Here is a 19,206-nt window from a genome sequence, read left to right on the forward strand (position 1 = left end):
GTCCCCACATGAGTTACCTGCAGCGTGCCCTCACTGGTCCTAGGAAATTCACATCATGCCAGCAAAACTTTGCTTTGGCTCCAACAGTTTGAACATAGCTGTCCCTGTGGTTAAAGAAAGAGGCCACCAGGAGGACGAGCACTTTCCTGCACTCCCGCTCTTGGCCTGAGCCTTTGTTGGAGTTTGTCATTGGGTTCTCTTTTGGCTCTGGTCCTGAGATTCTGTGTGCAGGCTGTAACTTAATTTCAGAGTCACTGGTGAAGTCCTTGGCCTGTTTCTGCCATTGGGTCTTTGGTTACTGCGAACCATAACTGCAAAGAGAGGGAGGGGGATAGAGAGATTTTAAAAACTAACCTGAAACTAAAAAGATACATAAAACATGTATATGCAGAAAATTAGAATTTTACAGAAAACATCGGGACATACTTGTAACCAACCCAGAGCCTCATGAGGAGAGGTTCCCCTTCACTATGAGCACTAACTCCCGGGCGGAAACAGTTCTACTTGCTCACAGGCTGTGTGTGCGGTCTCCCCTCTCTGAGGCCTGGCATGATGTAGTGTTTCCACCAGCCAGATCCTTCCTTAGGCAGGCGCGCCCGTCCCAGGTGTTTCACAGTGCCAGGCTGCATTTAGGGTTCTGCCTTCCCCAGCTTTGCCTCCCAACTCTGGTGCTTGCTCTCCACAGCCTGGCATGGTCCCGAACTCACGAAGTTTGGCCTCTCACCTCACAGGAATAAGGAAGGCATTCAAAATGCCAAGGAAATCTTAACCCGCTTGGGAGTGGAGCCGTCTGATGATGACTGTGTCTCAGTCCAGCACGTATGCACTATCGTCTCCTTCCGTTCAGCCAACCTAGTGGCTGCCACGCTCGGGGCCATCTTGAACCGCCTGCGTGACAACAAGGGCACAGCCAGGCTTCGGACCACAGTTGGTGTGGATGGTTCTCTCTACAAGACACACCCACAGTGAGTCCAGCCTATGTTGTATTTATTTATTAGTTCCCCCTGTCTGAGACCAGGGCCCTTCCAAGAGGGCAGACTGCGCACCCACCACGGGTATGGTTCGGGAAGATAAGACAGTGGGGAGTGCCTAGTTCCGGGAAATCGGGCTAGGAGTTGCTCACGTGGGACGTCCCACCCTCGGTGTCTTCTCACGTATCGTTCCTGCAGTCTACTTCTGGGTCTTTCACTTCCCAAGGTGAGATAGAGTTTTCTCTAGACAGGAATGTGAGGCGTCATGTGTCCGCAGCCTGGCTGCATTTTATCCAGAGGGATGGCATCCCCTTTAGAACTGGAACTTAAGGCGGGCCGGGTGGCACATGCTTTTAGTCCCAGCACTCGGGAGGCAGAGGCAGGCGGATCTCTGAGTCTGAGGCCAGCACGTAAACAAAGACTACCTTGCAGCAGGTGTTTCTCATTTCAGAATTACTAGAAACTTGAGACCATTTAAAAAGTTTCTGAGCCAATAGAAATCATTCTTAATCCGTTCCTTGGAGGCTATGACCGCTGGTATTTTGGGGAAACGGCTTTTCCTGTTTCCTTTGGCAGGCAGCCTTCCGTGCGGCATGACACAGTTCTGTGTTTCATGCTGGCCTAAGCTTTTCTTCTAGGGAGGAGGGGAAGAGCTGAGTGGAAATAAAAATAGAACAAGAGGGGTGACTGAGCCCTGTCTCTGCACTAGTTCCTTCTGTCAGCTCCTCACTAAACCCGTGTGTGTCTCAGCACTCCACCTTCAGAGCTGGTCTCTGGAGTCCAAGGTCAATACTGGCCCAGGTCACTTGCCCTGGCGGCAGCAGTGCTCACTCACCCCGTTTCTCGGATTGAAGCACTTGCCTTGGCCCCGGTGACACTTTTAATACAGCAGAGGAAAGAACTCCCCCTCCCTTTCTTTACTTTTTATCATTTGAAACAAAGTCTTTCTGGGTAGCCCAGGCTGGTCTGAAATTGACTGGTCTGGAGCTAGGGGTGGCAGGCTTTCTGATTCACACAAGATGGTATGGGCCCTTGAATTTTTTTTTTTTGTAGGTAAAACTCATTGTAAGCAGTTTTGGATAATCTCCCTTTCCGTGCTTGTATGTGTGCGCTCGTGCGCGTGCACGTGTTACGCATTCCTAGAGTGTGTGCCTAAGGAAAGCAGTAGAAAGAATGGGATTAGCATTGCTGACTGGAGAGTTACCAGATACCCCTTACCAGATGCCCCGACAGGTAGCTTGGTCCGACCGCGGCGGCACACCCACTTCCACCTTCTCCCTCAGGTATTCCCGGCGTTTCCACAAGACCCTGAGGCGCCTGGTGCCTGACTGCGATGTGCGTTTCCTCCTCTCAGAGAGCGGCAGTGGCAAGGGGGCTGCCATGGTGACCGCAGTGGCCTACCGCCTGGCCGAGCAGCACCGGCAGATTGAGGAAACCCTGGCCCACTTCCGCCTCTCCAAGCAGAACCTGATGGAGGTGAAGAAGAGGATGCGGGCAGAGATGGAGATGGGGCTGAGGAAGGAGACACACAGCAAGGCTACCGTCAAGATGCTGCCTTCTTTTGTCCGGAGCATCCCGGATGGGACTGGTGAGGGCTTGTTGGGACTGCCACCACCTCTGTCCCAAGAACCAGGGGGGCTGGATAGGGGACATTTTGGACCCTCCCAAGGATGCTTTTGCACTGGTAATGCCTAATTTGACAAGAGCTGGAATCTTACCCATCCCTGTGTGTGTGTGTGTGTGTGTGTGTGTGTGTGTGTGTGTGTGTGTGTGTGTGCGCGCGCGCGCGCGCGCGCGCGCGTGCTTGCTCTCTGGAGTTTGAGGCCAGCCTCAGCTATATAGTGAGTGTGTTTGGGGCCAGCCTCAGCTACATGAGACAGACTAGTAGAAGAATTCACACAGTCCTCTTCTTTTCAGTAGTAGCAGGGTATGTGTGAAGGAGATGGACAGGTTGGAGAAGCATCCTGCCCCTCACTGCCGCTACTTCTGAGGGAAAGATTTTTGAGTGGATCCTCAGAATAATGACTGGGGCAGAAAACGAATCTTAGAGCTAAGTTACTTATTGCGTAAATTTGTAAACTACTCTCAAATTTAGTGGCATAGATCAACTACCATCTACAGTGGCCGCGGGCAATTCTGCTCCAGGCCAGGCTCTGCTGAGGGTCAGCTGAGAGGCCAGCCTCAGCCTTTTCTGGATACCCAGGGTCAGCGTGGCTAGCCATGGCTTTCCCACCAGTGGGCTACTGCACTCTACCGATGGGTCGAAACAGGGTCTGGAAGCCACAGCTTGGACCCCAGAACCTCCAGAAGAAGAGAAATAGGTTCCTCCATTTTTCAGTGGCAAGACACTGCAGTAGCTTGCACCCACATGGCAAAGAGGGAAGAGAGGCTGTGGCCATTTTTAGGCTGCATACATTGATATAAATTATGCATGTTTTGATACGAGGGTCCTAAAGTCAAGATACTGTTCGGTTTTTAAGTAACCCTGGTGAAGTTTAGCTATTGTGACCAATAGTTCCCTCCTGGGTCCATCCTTCTGATGCCAGCCCAGCTTGTCACTCAGAGTCCAGCTCTCCTTTGAGGCCGTGCTGGCTATCACAGGCAACATTTATCACGGTCCCGGAAATGCAGGATGGGGGCAGTTGCGAGGAGCGGGGCAGCAGCCACCAAGACGCACACAGCCACCCTGTGGCTTTCTCGATGTTTTCCTTGTGACAGAGCATGGTGACTTCTTGGCCTTGGATCTCGGAGGAACAAATTTCCGTGTCCTGCTGGTGAAGATCCGTAGTGGGAAAAAGCGGACGGTAGAGATGCATAACAAGATCTACTCCATTCCCGTGGAGATCATGCAGGGCACCGGGGAAGAGGTAAGGGGCACGTACGTATGCCTGTCGAGGGTGCATTGGTGGTCACGGGATAACCCATACCTGCCACGTGACGCTGTAGCTGTCCCTGTGGCCCTAAAACATCAAGTTTTTTTGTGCTGTGCCTTGCCCATGATTCCAGGATATGAAGTTACCAGAGAAAGGGGCTCTGCATGCGTGTGTCTGTGTGTGTGTGCGTGCGTGTATGCGTGTTTGCATGCTGAAACTGAGAAACCAAAGAGAGCCTCGCTAACCCGTTTCTTCTCTCTTAAAGCTGTTTGACCACATTGTCTCCTGCATCTCCGACTTCCTGGACTACATGGGAATCAAAGGCCCCCGGATGCCTCTGGGCTTCACCTTCTCGTTTCCCTGCAAGCAGACGAGTCTGGATTGTGTGAGTCTCTTTCCTGTGCACAGCAGACCTCTGACAGTGCTGACTTCATGTGGTTAGGGCTTTCTCTGACCTCAACACTGTCCTTAGATGTCTGGGACGGTCTTCCATGTCTTATGGGTCACTTCCAGAACACCCTAAGACTACTCTTCTGTCGTTGTTGAAAGGAGTCATCTTGCCAGGTGATGGTGATGCACACCTTTTATCCCAGCACTCAGGAGGCTGAGGCAGGCAGATCTCTGAGTTTGAGGCCAGCCTGGTCTACAGAACAAGTTCCAGGACAGGCAGAACTACATTGTCTCCAGGCACAAAGAACCATGCCCTTTTCTGTTTCCCTGTGTCCTTGGCTGTCACCTTCGTTGTAGAACTTTGCACACCTCCTAAGTAGCTCACTAACTTCTTTCCTTCTTTCCTTCCTCCCCAACCCCACTTCTTTTCCCTCTGCTCCTTTACCCCAGGCTGGCTGCCGACTTGGTTGTGAAGCCTTTGCTCTCACCACCGCCACCTCCTAGGTCCTGGAGTCGCAGGCGTGTGCCACCACGCCTGATTTATGTGTGCTGGCATGGAGCCCAAGGCTTTGCCCATGCTAGGCAAGCACTCTGCCAGCTAGCCTCATCCTCAGCCCCTAGTGGCTTTCCTTTTGGCTGGCTGTATGGCAAGGAGCTGGATGCTCATAGGCCCTGGCACAGTGCGCTGTTAGAACAGACTTTTATGTAAATGCCTGAGAAAGCGATGGGGTGAAATGGGTCCCAGATGGGGCTAGGGTGTGGGGATGGGTGAAGGTTCCTTTTAGGACTCAAACCCAAGACAGGTCTCACTCAGTACCTGTGGCTCCTCTCAACAGTTCTCGCCCTGCCCCCTCCCCTAAACCTCTCCCTCCCAGGGGCTGATCCCATCAAACAGCCATTTTGGCTACACCAGGCTCCTCTTTTGGTTGATGCCTACGCTCTTGCTTCCCCTCCCCTCTCTCATGTCTAATCTGCCAGCCATGTTCAACCTGGACTCTTCCCTCGGCCTGCCTTCTGCAGTGAAAGTCATCTCCCTCCTGAGGAGTCCTGTCCTCCTCCTATTTCATTACTGTTTCTGTCCTTAGCGATCTATACCAGTGCCAGAGTCAGAACCGTGTGCCAGCGCTCAGCTGCGCAGGAAGGGCCACGGGTGGGTGGACATATTGGGGACAGAGGGATAAGATTATGCGGGACGGCTGAGGGAGGAACAACCAACCTCTCCGAAAGATCTGTAGGCAGCCCGGCATGGTACAAGTGGAGACATGGCCAGGGAGAGACTCCAGGTGATAGTCTAAGGCCTGATTGGCAGTGCTGGGAGAGCTAAGGAAGGTGATATCATCAGTCATTGGGTCATGGTGCTGACCGTTAAGCCTTCTTAGATATCAGCAGGTTTTTTTTTTTTTTTTTTTTTTTTGAGGCAGGGTCTTATGTTGCCCAGGCTGGCTTCAGATTCCTTATGAGGCCAAGAATGGCCTAGAATTTCTAATCCTCCTGCCTCTACCTCCCATGTGCTGGCATTATTATGAGTGTATACCGTCACACCTGGTTTGTGCAGTGCCCGGCTCAAAGCTAGGGCTTTGTACATGCTAGGCAAGCACTCTGCTAGCTGAGCGACACCTCTAGTCCTAAACTTTTGTAATTGCAGTTTTCAGAGGTCTGTAGTTCAGGCTAGCCCAGAACTTACGTACCCTAGACTGCTCTTGAACTAAAGGATAATATGTTTGCTTCAGCCACTCAAGTACTGAGATTCTAGGTGTGGGCCACCACATCCGTCAGGATGACTCAACCGTCACCTCCCACTCCTATAGTGCACACACACACACACACACACACACACAGAGCGCTTGTATAACTATAGTTTTGCGTTCCTTCCGTTACACGGTCAGCAACCAACCTTACGTGCCTCTGTTTTTCCATCTGTGAGGTGGGATTGGAGAGGAGATAGCTGTGAAGATGGAGGGGGCCAGCCCACAGGGTCTCACTCACACTTCATTATATTATAGAGTATGATGTCCTCGCATCTAGACACAGCCTTCGTGGTTATTGCCGGGGAGGGAGGGTATCAAATTCTCCTGGCTTTCGAAGGGTTACTCACCCAGGCTCTTCCGCGGCTTCTCTTGTAGGGAATCTTGATCACCTGGACAAAGGGTTTCAAGGCCAGCGACTGTGTGGGTCACGATGTGGTCACTTTACTGAAGGATGCCATAAAGAGGAGAGAGGTAATTCAGTATTTTTAAAATAATGTTTTTTTGCCTTAGGGGGGTTTACAAAAATTAAGCTTGCTTCTTTGTGAAGAATTGGAACACCATAGAAGCATGTAATTAGGGGACAGTAGAGGTGTCCCCAATCACTGCCAGCATTAAAGTGACACTTGTCAGCTTTATATTGTTAAGGATAATATGGGAGCTGGAAAGAGCCTGCCACCAAGTCTGGTGACCTGAGTTTGGTTCCCAGAAACCACATGATAGAGAATTAACTCCTGTGGATTACCCTTTGATCTACACACGGGCTGTGGTGTATGTGTGTGCATGTGCGTGCACACACAATAAGGAAATGGGAGGCTGGAGAGATGGCTCAGAGGTTAAGAGCACTGGCTGCTCTTCCAGAGGTCCTGAGTTCAATTCCCAGCAACCACATAGTGACTCACACCCATCTATAATGAGATCTAGTGCCCTCTTCTGGCATTCAGGTGTACATGCAGACAGAATGCTGTATTTATACATAATAAATAAAGGGATGATATACTCAAAGAGGGGTAAAGTCATAAGAACCCATAGAGCCAGGTACTGTGGGGTTCCCGAGCAGCACATGTGGACGCCCTGTTGGCTGGAATAGACTTAGAAGATATTGCTACTCTGTGTCAAAGTACAGACCACAGTCAAGAAATCAGCCCAGGTTTCCAGCAGCATCCAGCCCACAGCATGAACAAGCAGGATTCAAGCTGGCCCCTTCCCTAAGACCCATGTCCCTTTCTTTCCAAAGGAGTTTGACCTGGATGTGGTGGCCGTGGTCAACGACACGGTGGGCACCATGATGACCTGCGCCTATGAGGAGCCCACCTGTGAAATTGGACTCATCGTAGGTAAGTGTCCTGCCTGGTTTGTAGAGATCCGGCAGCTCAGTTCTTCATTGGAGACAGTCAATCTGTTGGTCCCATTTATTTAGTATTCTGTATTGGAGGAAGGCTGCAGGGTTCCATTCCCAACATCCCATAATGCTGCCGCACATCAATTATGATTGGACTGTCAGTCAGTGAACTCTCCAGGAAAGAGGCCACAAAAAAAAAAAAAAAATCCTTATGTGTCCTGGGTAGATGGAGTAGGGTGTCTGGAACCAGCCTGTGTGTTAAGAGCCCCAGGGCTGCAGGCTCACAGGCTGCAAAGGAAGCGGAGAGCATCTTCGCTCCTGACCATGGTCTAGCTGGAAAGGGCAAGTGTGATTTTAGATATCATTCGCTATCAATAGTCACTGTCTAAATGGCCCCAGCCCTGTAGTTGTTGCCTTGTATTCCAAACATGGCAGAGTCCCAGGCCTCAATAGCGTGAAACTGTATGTGTGTCCATGTATGTATGGACAGTATGTGTGCAGGAATGCATGTATCCCACAGTGCGTATGGGGGTCCAAGGACAACCTGGGGTGTTGGTCCTCGCGTCCACCTTGTTTGAGATGGCGTCTCTTGTTTGCCTCCTATCTTGCTATACTGGTAATAGAATTATAGCCACGCACTGTTGTGCCGGGTGTCTACATGAGTTCTGGGGATTTGAACTCAGCTCCTTTTGCTTGCTAGGCAAATGCTGCCCCCACTGAGCTGTCTCCCTAGCCCGAGAACATTAAATTCCTCAAGCACTCTGACTAGGGTGAGAAAATCCTTTGACCTAGCATCAGGGGACGTGAGAAAAATGAAGTGCCCTCTATTCATTCTTGCTGGTATACTGAAACAAACTAACAAAATCAGCCTAGGGGAGAAAGGGTTCATTTTCCCTCCCAATTCCAGGTTAGAAACAGGCAAGAACCTGGAACAGCTAGCCACATCCTGTTCATAGAGTAGAGAGAATTGAATGCACAGGCTGATGCTTGTGCTCAACTTGACTTCCCCCCTCTTATCCAGTTCAGGACCCCTGCCTAGGGCATGGTGCTGCCCGCAGGGGGCTGGGTCTTCCATATCAACCCAATGCAGACAATCCCTCATTAAGACTGTCTTCCCAGCTGAATCTAGGCCGTTGTCATGTTGAGTTGGCAATTAAAGTAAGCTATTGCACGTCCCCCAACACTTCCTTAGTCGCCAACATCCGCAAACACTACTTACTACTTGGATAGCATGAAATGTCACCCTGGTCTCGGGATCATTTCCGGTGTCTGGAGGTTGGGATGGGGCTCGCAGGTTGCCCTCTGCGCCAGGAAAGCTTTCGTATCAATTATTAGTCACTTCACGTGACTGCTGTGAAAACAGAAAATCAGGAAGCAGGTCCGAGTGAAAGGCGTTTGTTTGGTGTCTGCCCCGAGACTTTATCCCTTCCTTTGGCAAAGCTTTCTCCACCCAGCCCTGCCCAGCCTTTTACCTGCTAATGGATTTGGTGGGACCTGCAGAGCCAGAGTGACTAGGCATATTTTCTCCCAGGCCAGGCCTCACCTTCCTGCCTGGGAGCAAAAGTCTGTCCAGGTCGGCCGGCACAGTGCTGTCAGAGGTTCTGATGCCAGGATTAGGCGTTCTTTCTTGCCACCATCCAGAGATCTCTTTGCTCAGACTTCTCATGGCCAAGAATACAGTTTACGTATCTTGGCTTTCTTTGCATCTTCTATTTCCGGGACTACTACTTCTTCTTTATTTTTTTTTTTCCCTCTTCTTTTATACTTTGGGTAGAAGGGAATTGAGAAAACAGTAACAATCCAGTGGTATTGTCAGGAGGAGCACCTTGGGAACTCTGCTTAAGTTTTTCAGAGGGTTTATGCCTTTGGTCTGGCCAATGAGGTGGGGGAGAGGGACATACCCTTGAATGAGATGAATGCTGCCCACATCCCCGAGGGCTTTGCTATGGTAAGTGCAGTTTATAGGCAGCTGCACCACCAGGAACCTCACTCCAAAACCCTTGGGTCGAGATTGAGTGAAAACAGGACATGGGCACTCCAGGGTATGGTTGAGGAGAAGGTTTTTACTGTAGGTATGAGGAAGAGTTCAGCTAGAGGGATCTGGAAGAGTCCAGACTGAATGTGGCCAGCAGGATAGACCGGGCCTTGAGAGGAGAGAGGTTGGGGGAGGAGCAGGAGAGAAAGGACCAAGAGAGCACATGGGAACCAGGAGGCCAAGAGAGGAACCAGGAGCCAAAAAAGCACAGGGACAAAATGACTAAATTATAAAGGAAAGGGAAGCTGGGGGGAGGGGAGCCCAGGCTTAGGGTGGGGGGCAGGGTGAGAAGTGTGGGAGGAGCCACATCTCAGGTTGCTTTGAAACCTACCAAAGCTCTTCATGAGCCTGGCCAGAGCATCTGTAGGAAGGTCTCCTTGCCTGAGTTCCGGTCTGTGCAGTAAGACAACGACCTCCAGTGACCATCAGCCTGTGGCCGTGACATTAAAACTACTGTCAGGGCTAGCGGCGTGAACTCTCAGTGGGCAAAGGCACCTGCCGCCATGCCTGATAGATTGAGTCTGATCCCCAGGTTCACTCCACAAGAGAACTGACTCCTGCAAGTTGAACTCTGACTCCACGCATGCGCGGGCCTGGAACACGTACGGTATAAAAATAACCTAGTGCTCTGAAAGTTTGTTTACATAGCCCCTTGGGCTAAAACTGCAACTTCTGCTCCTCTCCCTGGGTCCTGGGGGATACCAAGTAAGACGCGCTCTAGGGAGTTCAAGAATGGAAACCGGAGGCTTCTGAGCCCTGGGAATCAAACACCGCCCAGAGGGATGTTCCTTGTCTCAGATCAGCAGATATTCTACGAGGTCTGTGTCCCTCATCGGAGAGGAGGGAGCCTTGTTGAGACAATGTCCCCACAAGATTGGGCTGTAGGCAAGCCTGTAGGGCATATTCTTAATCAGTGATTGATAGAGGAGGGCCCAGCCCATTGTAGGTGAGACCATCCCGTGGCCCTGGTTTCTGTGAGAAAGCAGGCTGAGAAAGCCAGTGAGCAGTACCCCTCCATGGCCTCTGCATCAGCCCCTGCTTCCAGGTTCCGTTCCTGTTTTGAGCGCCTGTCCTTATTTCCCACAGTGATGAGCTAAAATGAGCCCTCTCTTCTCCCACGCTGCTTTGGTCACAGTGTTTCAATAGTAACCCTAATCAAGACAGTCTGTGATACCAGCCAGGCAAAGGACTGTTGCGTAGAAAGGTGGGATGCAAGCCCCAGCGCTCAGGTGTCGGTTGACTAGGTGTAGTTCATGACTGCCCTGTATGAGAAAGGACGAATGGATGAGGTGGGAAGATAGTCCTCTGGCCGCTCACTGTGTTCACACAACCCTGGTATGCATATGTATTGATTATAGGGGTGCTTGCACACGTGTGCGTGTGTGTGTGCGTTCCCCCCATCTAAATATTGCCTGAACTCCCACTAGCCATACATTCCTTTGTTGTAAGAGTATCTACCACCCTACATACAGCCCTGGCTGAACAGGTCGACAGGTGAGGTTTTAGGTAAATAAAGTAAATCAATCAAAGTTTGGTGTCATGGGAGGTGGTGGTGGACACATGAGGATTGCTGCAAGTTCAAGGCCAGCCTGGTCAACAGAGTGCCAAGCCAGTCAGGATTACACTAGAAAACAAAGATGTTTTGCTCATTTAAAAAAAAAAAAAAACCCACAAAACACACATTCAGCTGGGCAGTGGTGGTGCAGGCCTTCTAATTCCAGCACTGGGGAGGCAGAGGCAGGTGGATCTCTGTGAGTATAAGGCCAACCTGGTCTACAGATTAAGTTCCAGGACAGCCAGGGCCACATAGAGAAATCCAATCTTGAAAAAACTATATATATATATATATATACAATGTATTACAATATATATAATATATAAATATTAGTATATGAATGTGACTATATAATAGTTTATATATAATATATATTACACACACATGCTGAGGGCTGGGGACGTAGCTCAGTTGGCAGAATGCAACTGAGTGCACCCAGCCCCTTCCTCTAAGGCTCAGGGGTCACTATGGGAGAGGAGGCAGAAAACTATAAGAGCCAATGCTACTGTAGAAACAGTCTTTTGTACTCATGAACTCTGAGGCTCTGACTGAAGGCATCAGACCTGTGCAAGATCGAGACAAGATGGAGGCAGACAAAAATTCCAGCACGGGTCCGATGGATGTCATGAATTCTACCTCTAGCTGCGGAGCTGTTAGCAGTCAGTGTGTGCGGGGAGGGAGGCTTAGTTTTCTTCAGAGTTGGGTCCCTGAGAGGTTCCCAGTGCTCTGCAGATGGTCCCACCCTAATGCACATGCAGGCAGCACTAACTGGGTTCTGTGGGTATTTTGGGGGGGGGGCACTTGAAGTTGGGAGGGAAAAGTGGTGGAGGGTGGGGGGAGGAAATGGGGCATAATTAATTTAAATATATGCATATATTAAAAATAAGTAGCTCTTACCTGACGTCGGAGCTCCAGGTGCAAAGACGCCTTGGCACGGGCCCCATCATTGACCTCTGCCCCTGTGTTTTAGGGACTGGCAGCAATGCCTGCTACATGGAGGAGATGCGGAACATAGAGATGGTGGAGGGGAACCAGGGGCAGATGTGCATCAACATGGAGTGGGGTGCCTTTGGCGACAACGGATGTCTGGATGACATCAGGACAGACTTTGACAGAGTGGTGGACGAGTATTCCTTAAACGCTGGGAAACAGAGGTAATCAGCCCGCGGAGCAGCTCCGCGCCTGCGGGGTGATGAGGTGGTCCGCGTTCTGTTGCTGGACGAAGCGTTTCTAGATGGAGGAGTCTGCGCAGAGGCTTGGAAAGCCATCCCTCTGGTATTATACTAACCTTGGGTTTTTGATTCTTGGCACAGTGCAGGATTATTCCCAGAAGTGATGGTGACAGCAGACACACCGCCTCATTTGCCCTTTGGGGGGTCTCAGTTTAGCCAAGCCCTGTTTCTTCCCTGGGGCCGACGAAGTAGATGCCGGTCCAACTGCAAGCTCCTGCGCCCCCTAGTGACCGCTCCAAGTTTTGCAGCTTAGGTCATAGGTTGGTTCTAAAATGGCAGCGTCCACCCAGAAATGAAGCGGCTGCCCCAGTCTCCCAAGAATCAGGATATTTAGTGGCATAGCCAGGACAAACTTGTCCAAGTCATGTCTTTTGGAAAATAAACTGGCTCCAGTTTAACCCGAAAGTGTTGTGGCCCACCCGACTTTCCTCCACTTTGGGCTTAATCTGCATTTTGGTTGATGGCAAAACCATCCAAGAACTAAACTAAACAACAACAACAAAAAATAAATCAAAGAACTTTCTTTTTGTCCATTTAAGACTTAGCAGTTTGCTTAGTCTAAAACTGCCCTCAAACACTTTGCTGAGGGCCTTGTACTGTGTTGGGCTGTGACCTCACGTAGACACCCACCCCTTGTCCTCTCAGGGCCATCAATGTGGAGGAAGGGAGCCTGTGTGTGTGCTGTAAAAGGGTGGGTGTGAGAGCGCCTGGAAGAGCGGGAGCCAGTCTGGGTGGGCCTCTCTGGGGTGTGGCTAAGAACCGAGCAGGATGGGGCCCGACAAAGACCAGGTCATCACTGGGAGGGAGGCCACCCAGCAGTTTTCTGTGACCACTGAAGCCATTGATGTGGGGAGGGTAGAGGGCTTTCTAGGTCCCCCTCTGCCTGTGTGGGGACAACACAGGGCAGGCATGTGACTGATCAGACCCTGGCCGGGCAGTCCTAGATCCAAGTGACCGCTGGACCGCAAGGGTGAGCGACCCCCTGCTCAGCACACCCCCCCTTAATTCAGGTTTGAAAAGATGATCAGCGGGATGTACCTGGGTGAGATCGTCCGTAATATCCTCATCGACTTCACCAAGAAAGGCTTCCTCTTCCGGGGACAGATCTCCGAGCCACTCAAGACGCGAGGCATCTTTGAGACGAAGTTTCTCTCTCAGATTGAAAGGTGAGGAGGGTGGGGTTTTTTTTTCCCCCCACCATTTTGCTTTCTGCTTCTCTGAATCGGACTATTCTGGGTGCCTCGTGGAAGCAGAGTCCTACGGTAGGAATGCGTTTGCGCTTAGAGCGCTATCACTACACTTAGCATGGCCTTTCTAAGGCCTGAGTAATATTTCATTGCGCATAGCTATCACATTTTGTTTCCCCACTTCTGCTCCCTGGCAGCTTGGGTTGTTTCCACCTTTTCACTTCTCTGAATAATGCTGTGAACATGAGGGAGTAAATATTTTATGTCTGTCATGAATATACTTTACAAGTGGACTCGCTGGACCCTATGGTAATTCCATTTTAAATTTCCTGAGGAACTACCATATTGATTTTCAAAATGGCCACTCTATTTGACATTCCCAGCATCCTCACTCAAAGTTACCAGTTTCTGACAGCCTAATAGTAAATGAGAAGAACAAGAAGAAGAAAAGAGCGAGCTACATACATTCTATAGGGTCTTTTTAAAATTGGTATTTGGGGGAAGGAGGCAAACAGCTTTGAGGAAAAAACATTTGCTCTGTATGTGACAAGAGGTGGGGCTGGGGGGCAGATCCCAAACTTCTGATCCTGAGACCTGCCCTTGACTGTGGGCCTCATTCCTTCCTCTTTAAAACGGGAACGATGAAAGCTGGGTATAATGTGCAGGGCGGAGGTTCAGGGGTTCGAGGCCAAACTCAGCTACATAGTGAATTTGGGGCCAGCCTAGGCTAACTGAGATTCTGTCTCAAGTGCAGAGAAAAGTAGTGATTGTATCCATGCCGTGCATATAAAACACATGCCGTGTAAGTCCTTGGGAAAGGCTGGCCATTCTTATTTCAGCTTTCGGTTTGCTGGAAGGGAAGCCAGCCTTGGGACACACTAGATAGTTGGTGTGGCCACTAAGTGCGGGAACAAAGGCCATCTTGCTAAGAGAAGAATGCAAATTAAGCCAGTGTGGTAAGAAATGGCATTTTAAAAAAAGATGATTTTGTGTGCCACAGTGTGCGCACAGGGCAGTCAGAGGACTTCAGTAGCTTCTTCCCTCCCTCCACCTTGCTTTTGAGGGGGCGACTCTTGTTTCAGGCTGGTCACCCATCTCGCTATGGGGTGCTTCCAGCTTTTGACATGGGTTCTGGAGTTGATTTTGGTTCATTGGGCGTTCATACCCAGTGCTTTACTCGTGGGCCACTTCACAGCCCTGATACTGCTCCTAGGAAAGGAAGGTAGGGAGATGGTGATGGCCCCAAATTCACGATGTAGCTGAGTTTGGCCTCGAACCCCTGACTGTGGGCCACGTTCTATCTTAAGAAAGAGGAGGAAGGGTAAAAAATCTAAGACTGTGAATAACAGTTTCTCTAAGGTATTGGGACTATGGTTAGTTTCTCTATTTTCATTTTTCTAGGTTTTTTCCATATTTTATAGTTTAGCATGTAGTACTTTTGAACTCATTAGAAGAAAAGTTCTCCTCCACCTTCCTAATGCTGAGACCCTTTAATACAGCTCCTCATGCTGTGGTGAGCCCCAGCTATAGAATTATTTTGTTGCTACTTTGTAACTGTAATTTTGCTGTTATGAATGGTAATGCCAAGACCTGTATTTTCACCCACCAACGGATCGCAAGCCACAGGTTGAGAACCACTGGTTTAAAGAGATGAGGTAGAGAGGTGGCCATTGGTTAAGAGCATGTGCTGCTTTTGGAGAGGACACAACGAGCCAGTCAGGTGGCTCACAGCCACCTGTCACTCCAGTTCCAGGGAACTAGACAGCTGTGGCTGCCACAGGCACCCATGACTCGTGTACACACTTACACACACAATTTTAAGTTGAGGGTGGGAGACACAGCCTGGCTTGTAGCTCTTCTAGAGGCCCACAGTGTGATCTCAGCCTGTGCAGTTAGGCAGGCCACAGCATCCTGCACATCCAGATCCAGAGAATCCGACACCCTCTCCTGGCCTCTGTGGGCTCTGGCCGCCATGGCATAGGCATAGACACGCCTACCTACAAATATATATTCCTTGCATTTAAAAAGCTAACCAGAAAGGGAACAGACCCCCATGATGTCATCTACAGCCCAGCAGAGTGCTTTGGACCGGGTCCTTTGCTCCAAGGGTCCCAGGGGGGCATGCTCCATCCAACCCACTGGCTCTCGTCCTCCACAGCGACCGGTTAGCGCTACTGCAGGTACGGGCCATCCTTCAGCAGCTGGGTCTGAACAGCACGTGTGACGACAGTATCCTGGTCAAGACTGTGTGTGGGGTGGTGTCCAAGAGGGCCGCGCAGCTGTGTGGTGCTGGCATGGCTGCCGTGGTAGAGAAGATCAGGGAGAACAGAGGACTAGACCATCTGAACGTGACCGTGGGAGTGGACGGGACGCTCTACAAGCTTCATCCGCAGTGAGTGTGGCTCCTCCCGGGATGGGGGTGGGGAGGGCCTCCTGGCCGGCGAGTTCCATTAGGGTGACAGGATGTCAACACAATTCTCCATGGGGATGCAAGAGCCCGAGAGACGAGTGACCCCGGTGTTTGAAGGGAGTTTAGGGAGCCAGGGAAGGGCTTCACTGAGCCAGCTCACACGGGCATGGTGTGGTGCTGTCCCTGCTTCGCTTGAGCCGAGAGAGAGATACATGGCCTACTGTGATTGGTAAGAGGGCCTTCAGAACCAGGGAGGTGACCTGTTATCTGGTTCACCAGTCAGTGTAGGCCAGGGCTCTGCTGTGGGAAGGGAACCTTTTTGTTAGAGTAGTGAACCTGCTCTTGAACCTACTGTATGTTCCAAAGTTGGGGTCTCAGGAGCAGACTCCAGCGTGTCTGGACAGAAGCCCTCTGTATTAGGGATCTATAGAAGAGCAGAACTGGAGAGGATGAATCTCCATTAAAAGTAGGTTTATCAGAGTGGCTTTGGCTAGACTAGGAAGCAATGGCTGCCTCCCAACAGAAAGGCCACATATCCAGAGGAGGCTGGACGTCTTAGCTGGTCTTCAGTCCACAGTGGAATCCTGAATACCAGTGAAGGAATGCCTCAGCAACTAGATGGATGCACTTGCCAGTGACGGCAACCAGGCATAAAGCAAAACCTCCCTCCTTCCATGTCCTTTTATGTGGGCTGTCACCATTTATTGTAGCCTACATTTAGGGTGGATTGTTCCCCCCTCCAATAATCTAATCAAGAAAAATCTCAGATGTTTGGGTTTTAGTTAATTCTAGATGTGGTCAGGTTGACAACCAAGACTAGCCATCACCTAACTGGACTCATTAGAAAAGTTTAATGCGGGAGTTCCCAACCTTCCTAAAGCCCACAGTCTGAGCCATCACTTAGAAAGTTATCCAGCGGGCTTGCGACTCAGTTCGCAGAGTGCTTGCCTAGCATGTGAGCAGCTTTGGATTCCATGCCCAGGACAACATAAACCAGGCCGCTGAAGGATCTTGAGGCTGCCTTGGACTGCCACACCTCAGCGATTCTAGCTCCTGGAAGGACTAGAAATTATGTGTATCGAGTATGGAAACCCCTAGCAGGTGTCCAACAGAGGCAAGTGTCACTGCTCAGAGCCTTAGCCTGACTCTGTCATGTTTAGCACAGAGTCTCAAGGGTCACCTCCCTTCCTTTATGAGGGCTGCTTTCTCCTGCTGTAGGTTGCCAGCTCCGGAGATGAGTTCGGAGTCTTAGGCTGCATGTTTCCAAGCTCCAGAAACTCTCTGGCTTGGTTTCAGGTCCCCTAAGACTACCAAGATCTTGGGTGGGGCTGGGTTACAAGCTGCTGAATCTGAGATCTGTATTTATCCATTCCTCCCTGTTGGGACTCTGATGGCAACCTGACCATAAGCCTGCATCTCTCCAGCCCCTCAACCATGCCTGGTTTTTGTTGTAGAATTTCTCTGTTGTATATTTTTAAGACAGTCTCCTGTAGCTCAGGTTGACCTAAAACTTAATGTATAACTGAGGTTGACCTTGGATTTGTGATCTTTCTGGCCTCCACCTCCCCAGTGCTGGGAATCAGATTCAAGGCCTGGGCCTCCTGAATGCTAAGACAGACACTCCATCACCTGAGGGAAGCGAGTTTGCAGCCCAGCCACAGCTGACCCTCTCTCCCGTTTTTCCATCTTCTCAGCTTCTCCAGAATCATGCACCAAACTGTGAAGGAACTGTCACCAAAGTGTACCGTGTCCTTCCTCCTGTCTGAAGACGGCAGTGGCAAGGGGGCCGCCCTTATCACAGCTGTGGGCGTGCGGCTCAGAGGAGAGGCTACGACCGCCTAAGCGCCAGGATCCTCCCAGCCCCCAGCCCGCCACCCTTCCAGCACTCCTGTCTAGAACCGATGACCCCCGTTCCACCCAGCAAGCCCTGCTGGGAGACCCAGCGCCGGAGCCCACAATGCCGCCAAGGGAGGAAGGGGACCACGGTGACGGAGCTCATTATATAATACCACACAGAGTGCGTGCTGTTGATCTCGCGCCTGGACCCCTCGACCCCCACCCTGCCACTCTGCATGAAACAAGTTCGACCTGGCCATGCTTTGCCCATGCGTAAATGTAGTGGCACCAAGCCTATGGCAGACGTCCAGCCAGGAAAGAGTCCCCCTCTCGGACCCACCTTCTGGGCCTTTCAAGCTGGTCCTTGGAGTCTCCTCCCCACCCTGTGTGAAGTGTATTATCACCAGCAGACACTGCCGGAGTCCTGCCCACAGGGGCGTGGCCTGAAGGGCGAGCGTGGAACGTGACGCTGCTGTCTCCTTCCCCTCCCAGCACCCGCTGCAGCCTGCCATCCCGTCTGGATGTATCGATGCCACTGAATTGTTGTGTCCGTGGAGCCAGTCCTAGCCACGTTATGACAGTCTTGCATTTTGTTTGTCTTGTGGTGGTGGTGGTGGTGGTTGGTGGTGGTGGGGTAGGTGGGCAGTCCTGTGGGGAAACATCTTGTCTCCGTCTTGATGGAAGGAACCAACCCACACGACGACAACGACGCCATCACTGGAATCTCCCATTGCTTTAGTGAGCCTTGTTGTACGACTAGTAAACTTTGTACCGACTCAAAACCCTGGACTGCTGCTTCTTGTGGGGGAGGGGATCTTAGTTACAAGCCAGGCTGGGGGTTTTCATGAGAAAGTTCAAAAGCATCACAGGTGTGCCTATAATCCCAGCATTTGGGAGGCGGGGGCAGGAGTTCAAGGCACCTCTTGGATAGTTTCAGGCCAGTCTGTCCTACATGACATTCATCTCAAATGAATCAATAAGAAAGTCTCCAGGCCTGGGAGTTAGTTCAGACAAGGGCTTCTCTACTTCAAAATATCACAGAAGCAGCCTCAGGACCTGCCCTGGCATCCCCACACCCTAAGTCCCAGCCTCATGGCCTAGAAAAGCATCTGTCCTTTGGTTGGGGGACAATAAACATGACCTTCTGGGGCTGGCTGGATTTAGTGAGGAGGCAATGTGAGTCTTTTTAGCAGGGGTGTTGGGTAGTTGTAGAGATTTCAAGGTCGGTCCCTTGGACAAAGAAACGAATGTCCAGAAACACAGAAGGCCAAGCCATGGAAAAAAAGCAATCACTTTGGGAGAGGAGGGCCCTTAAGACTTCTCAACTGACTGGCTTGGGTGTTCCAGAGAGCTTCTCTCTATGGGTTCTGTTTAGACACCCACTGCCCCCCCCCCCCCAATGTCTTCCCCGGCACTGTTTTCTGAAAACCAGAAGCTGCCATCTCAGGGGGCCTGCCTTCCCTTTCCCTGCCTGCCCATGTTCTTCTAAGCCCCATTCAGATGTTGAGAGGTGGCCGTGAGGCAGAATTCTGGGGTTGTTCGGGGGGGCTTCAGTAAAATTCTAGTGAGCAATGCACCCATGTGCAGGACCACCTAGAGTAGCCAAGGAGCTAAAGGGGTGACAAGAACA

The 19,206-nt window shown here is 50.9% G+C and overlaps 1 protein-coding gene across 3 annotated transcripts in view; it reads left to right on the forward strand.

The window, feature by feature from the left end:
* Positions 1-18,348, forward strand: part of Hk1 (hexokinase 1) — a 92,060-nt gene extending 73,712 nt beyond the window's left edge. For all 3 annotated transcript variants that reach the window (XM_050138416.1, XM_050138423.1, XM_050138431.1), the window contains 10 exons: positions 732-965; positions 2,255-2,559; positions 3,690-3,838; positions 4,110-4,229; positions 6,358-6,453; positions 7,217-7,316; positions 11,882-12,065; positions 13,154-13,309; positions 15,489-15,722; positions 17,435-18,348. In XM_050138416.1, coding sequence (XP_049994373.1) covers positions 732-965; positions 2,255-2,559; positions 3,690-3,838; positions 4,110-4,229; positions 6,358-6,453; positions 7,217-7,316; positions 11,882-12,065; positions 13,154-13,309; positions 15,489-15,722; positions 17,435-17,582 — 1,726 coding nt within the window. In that variant the 3' untranslated portion in view covers positions 17,583-18,348. The remainder of the gene's footprint in view (positions 1-731; positions 966-2,254; positions 2,560-3,689; positions 3,839-4,109; positions 4,230-6,357; positions 6,454-7,216; positions 7,317-11,881; positions 12,066-13,153; positions 13,310-15,488; positions 15,723-17,434) is intronic.
* Positions 18,349-19,206: the final 858 nt, after the last annotated feature.

This window comes from Alexandromys fortis, unplaced genomic scaffold, assembly GCF_014885135.2.
Source record: "Alexandromys fortis isolate MF-2015 unplaced genomic scaffold, M_Fortis_MF-2015_v1.1 scaffold_9, whole genome shotgun sequence".
Classification (NCBI taxonomy): Eukaryota; Metazoa; Chordata; class Mammalia; order Rodentia; family Cricetidae; genus Alexandromys; species Alexandromys fortis.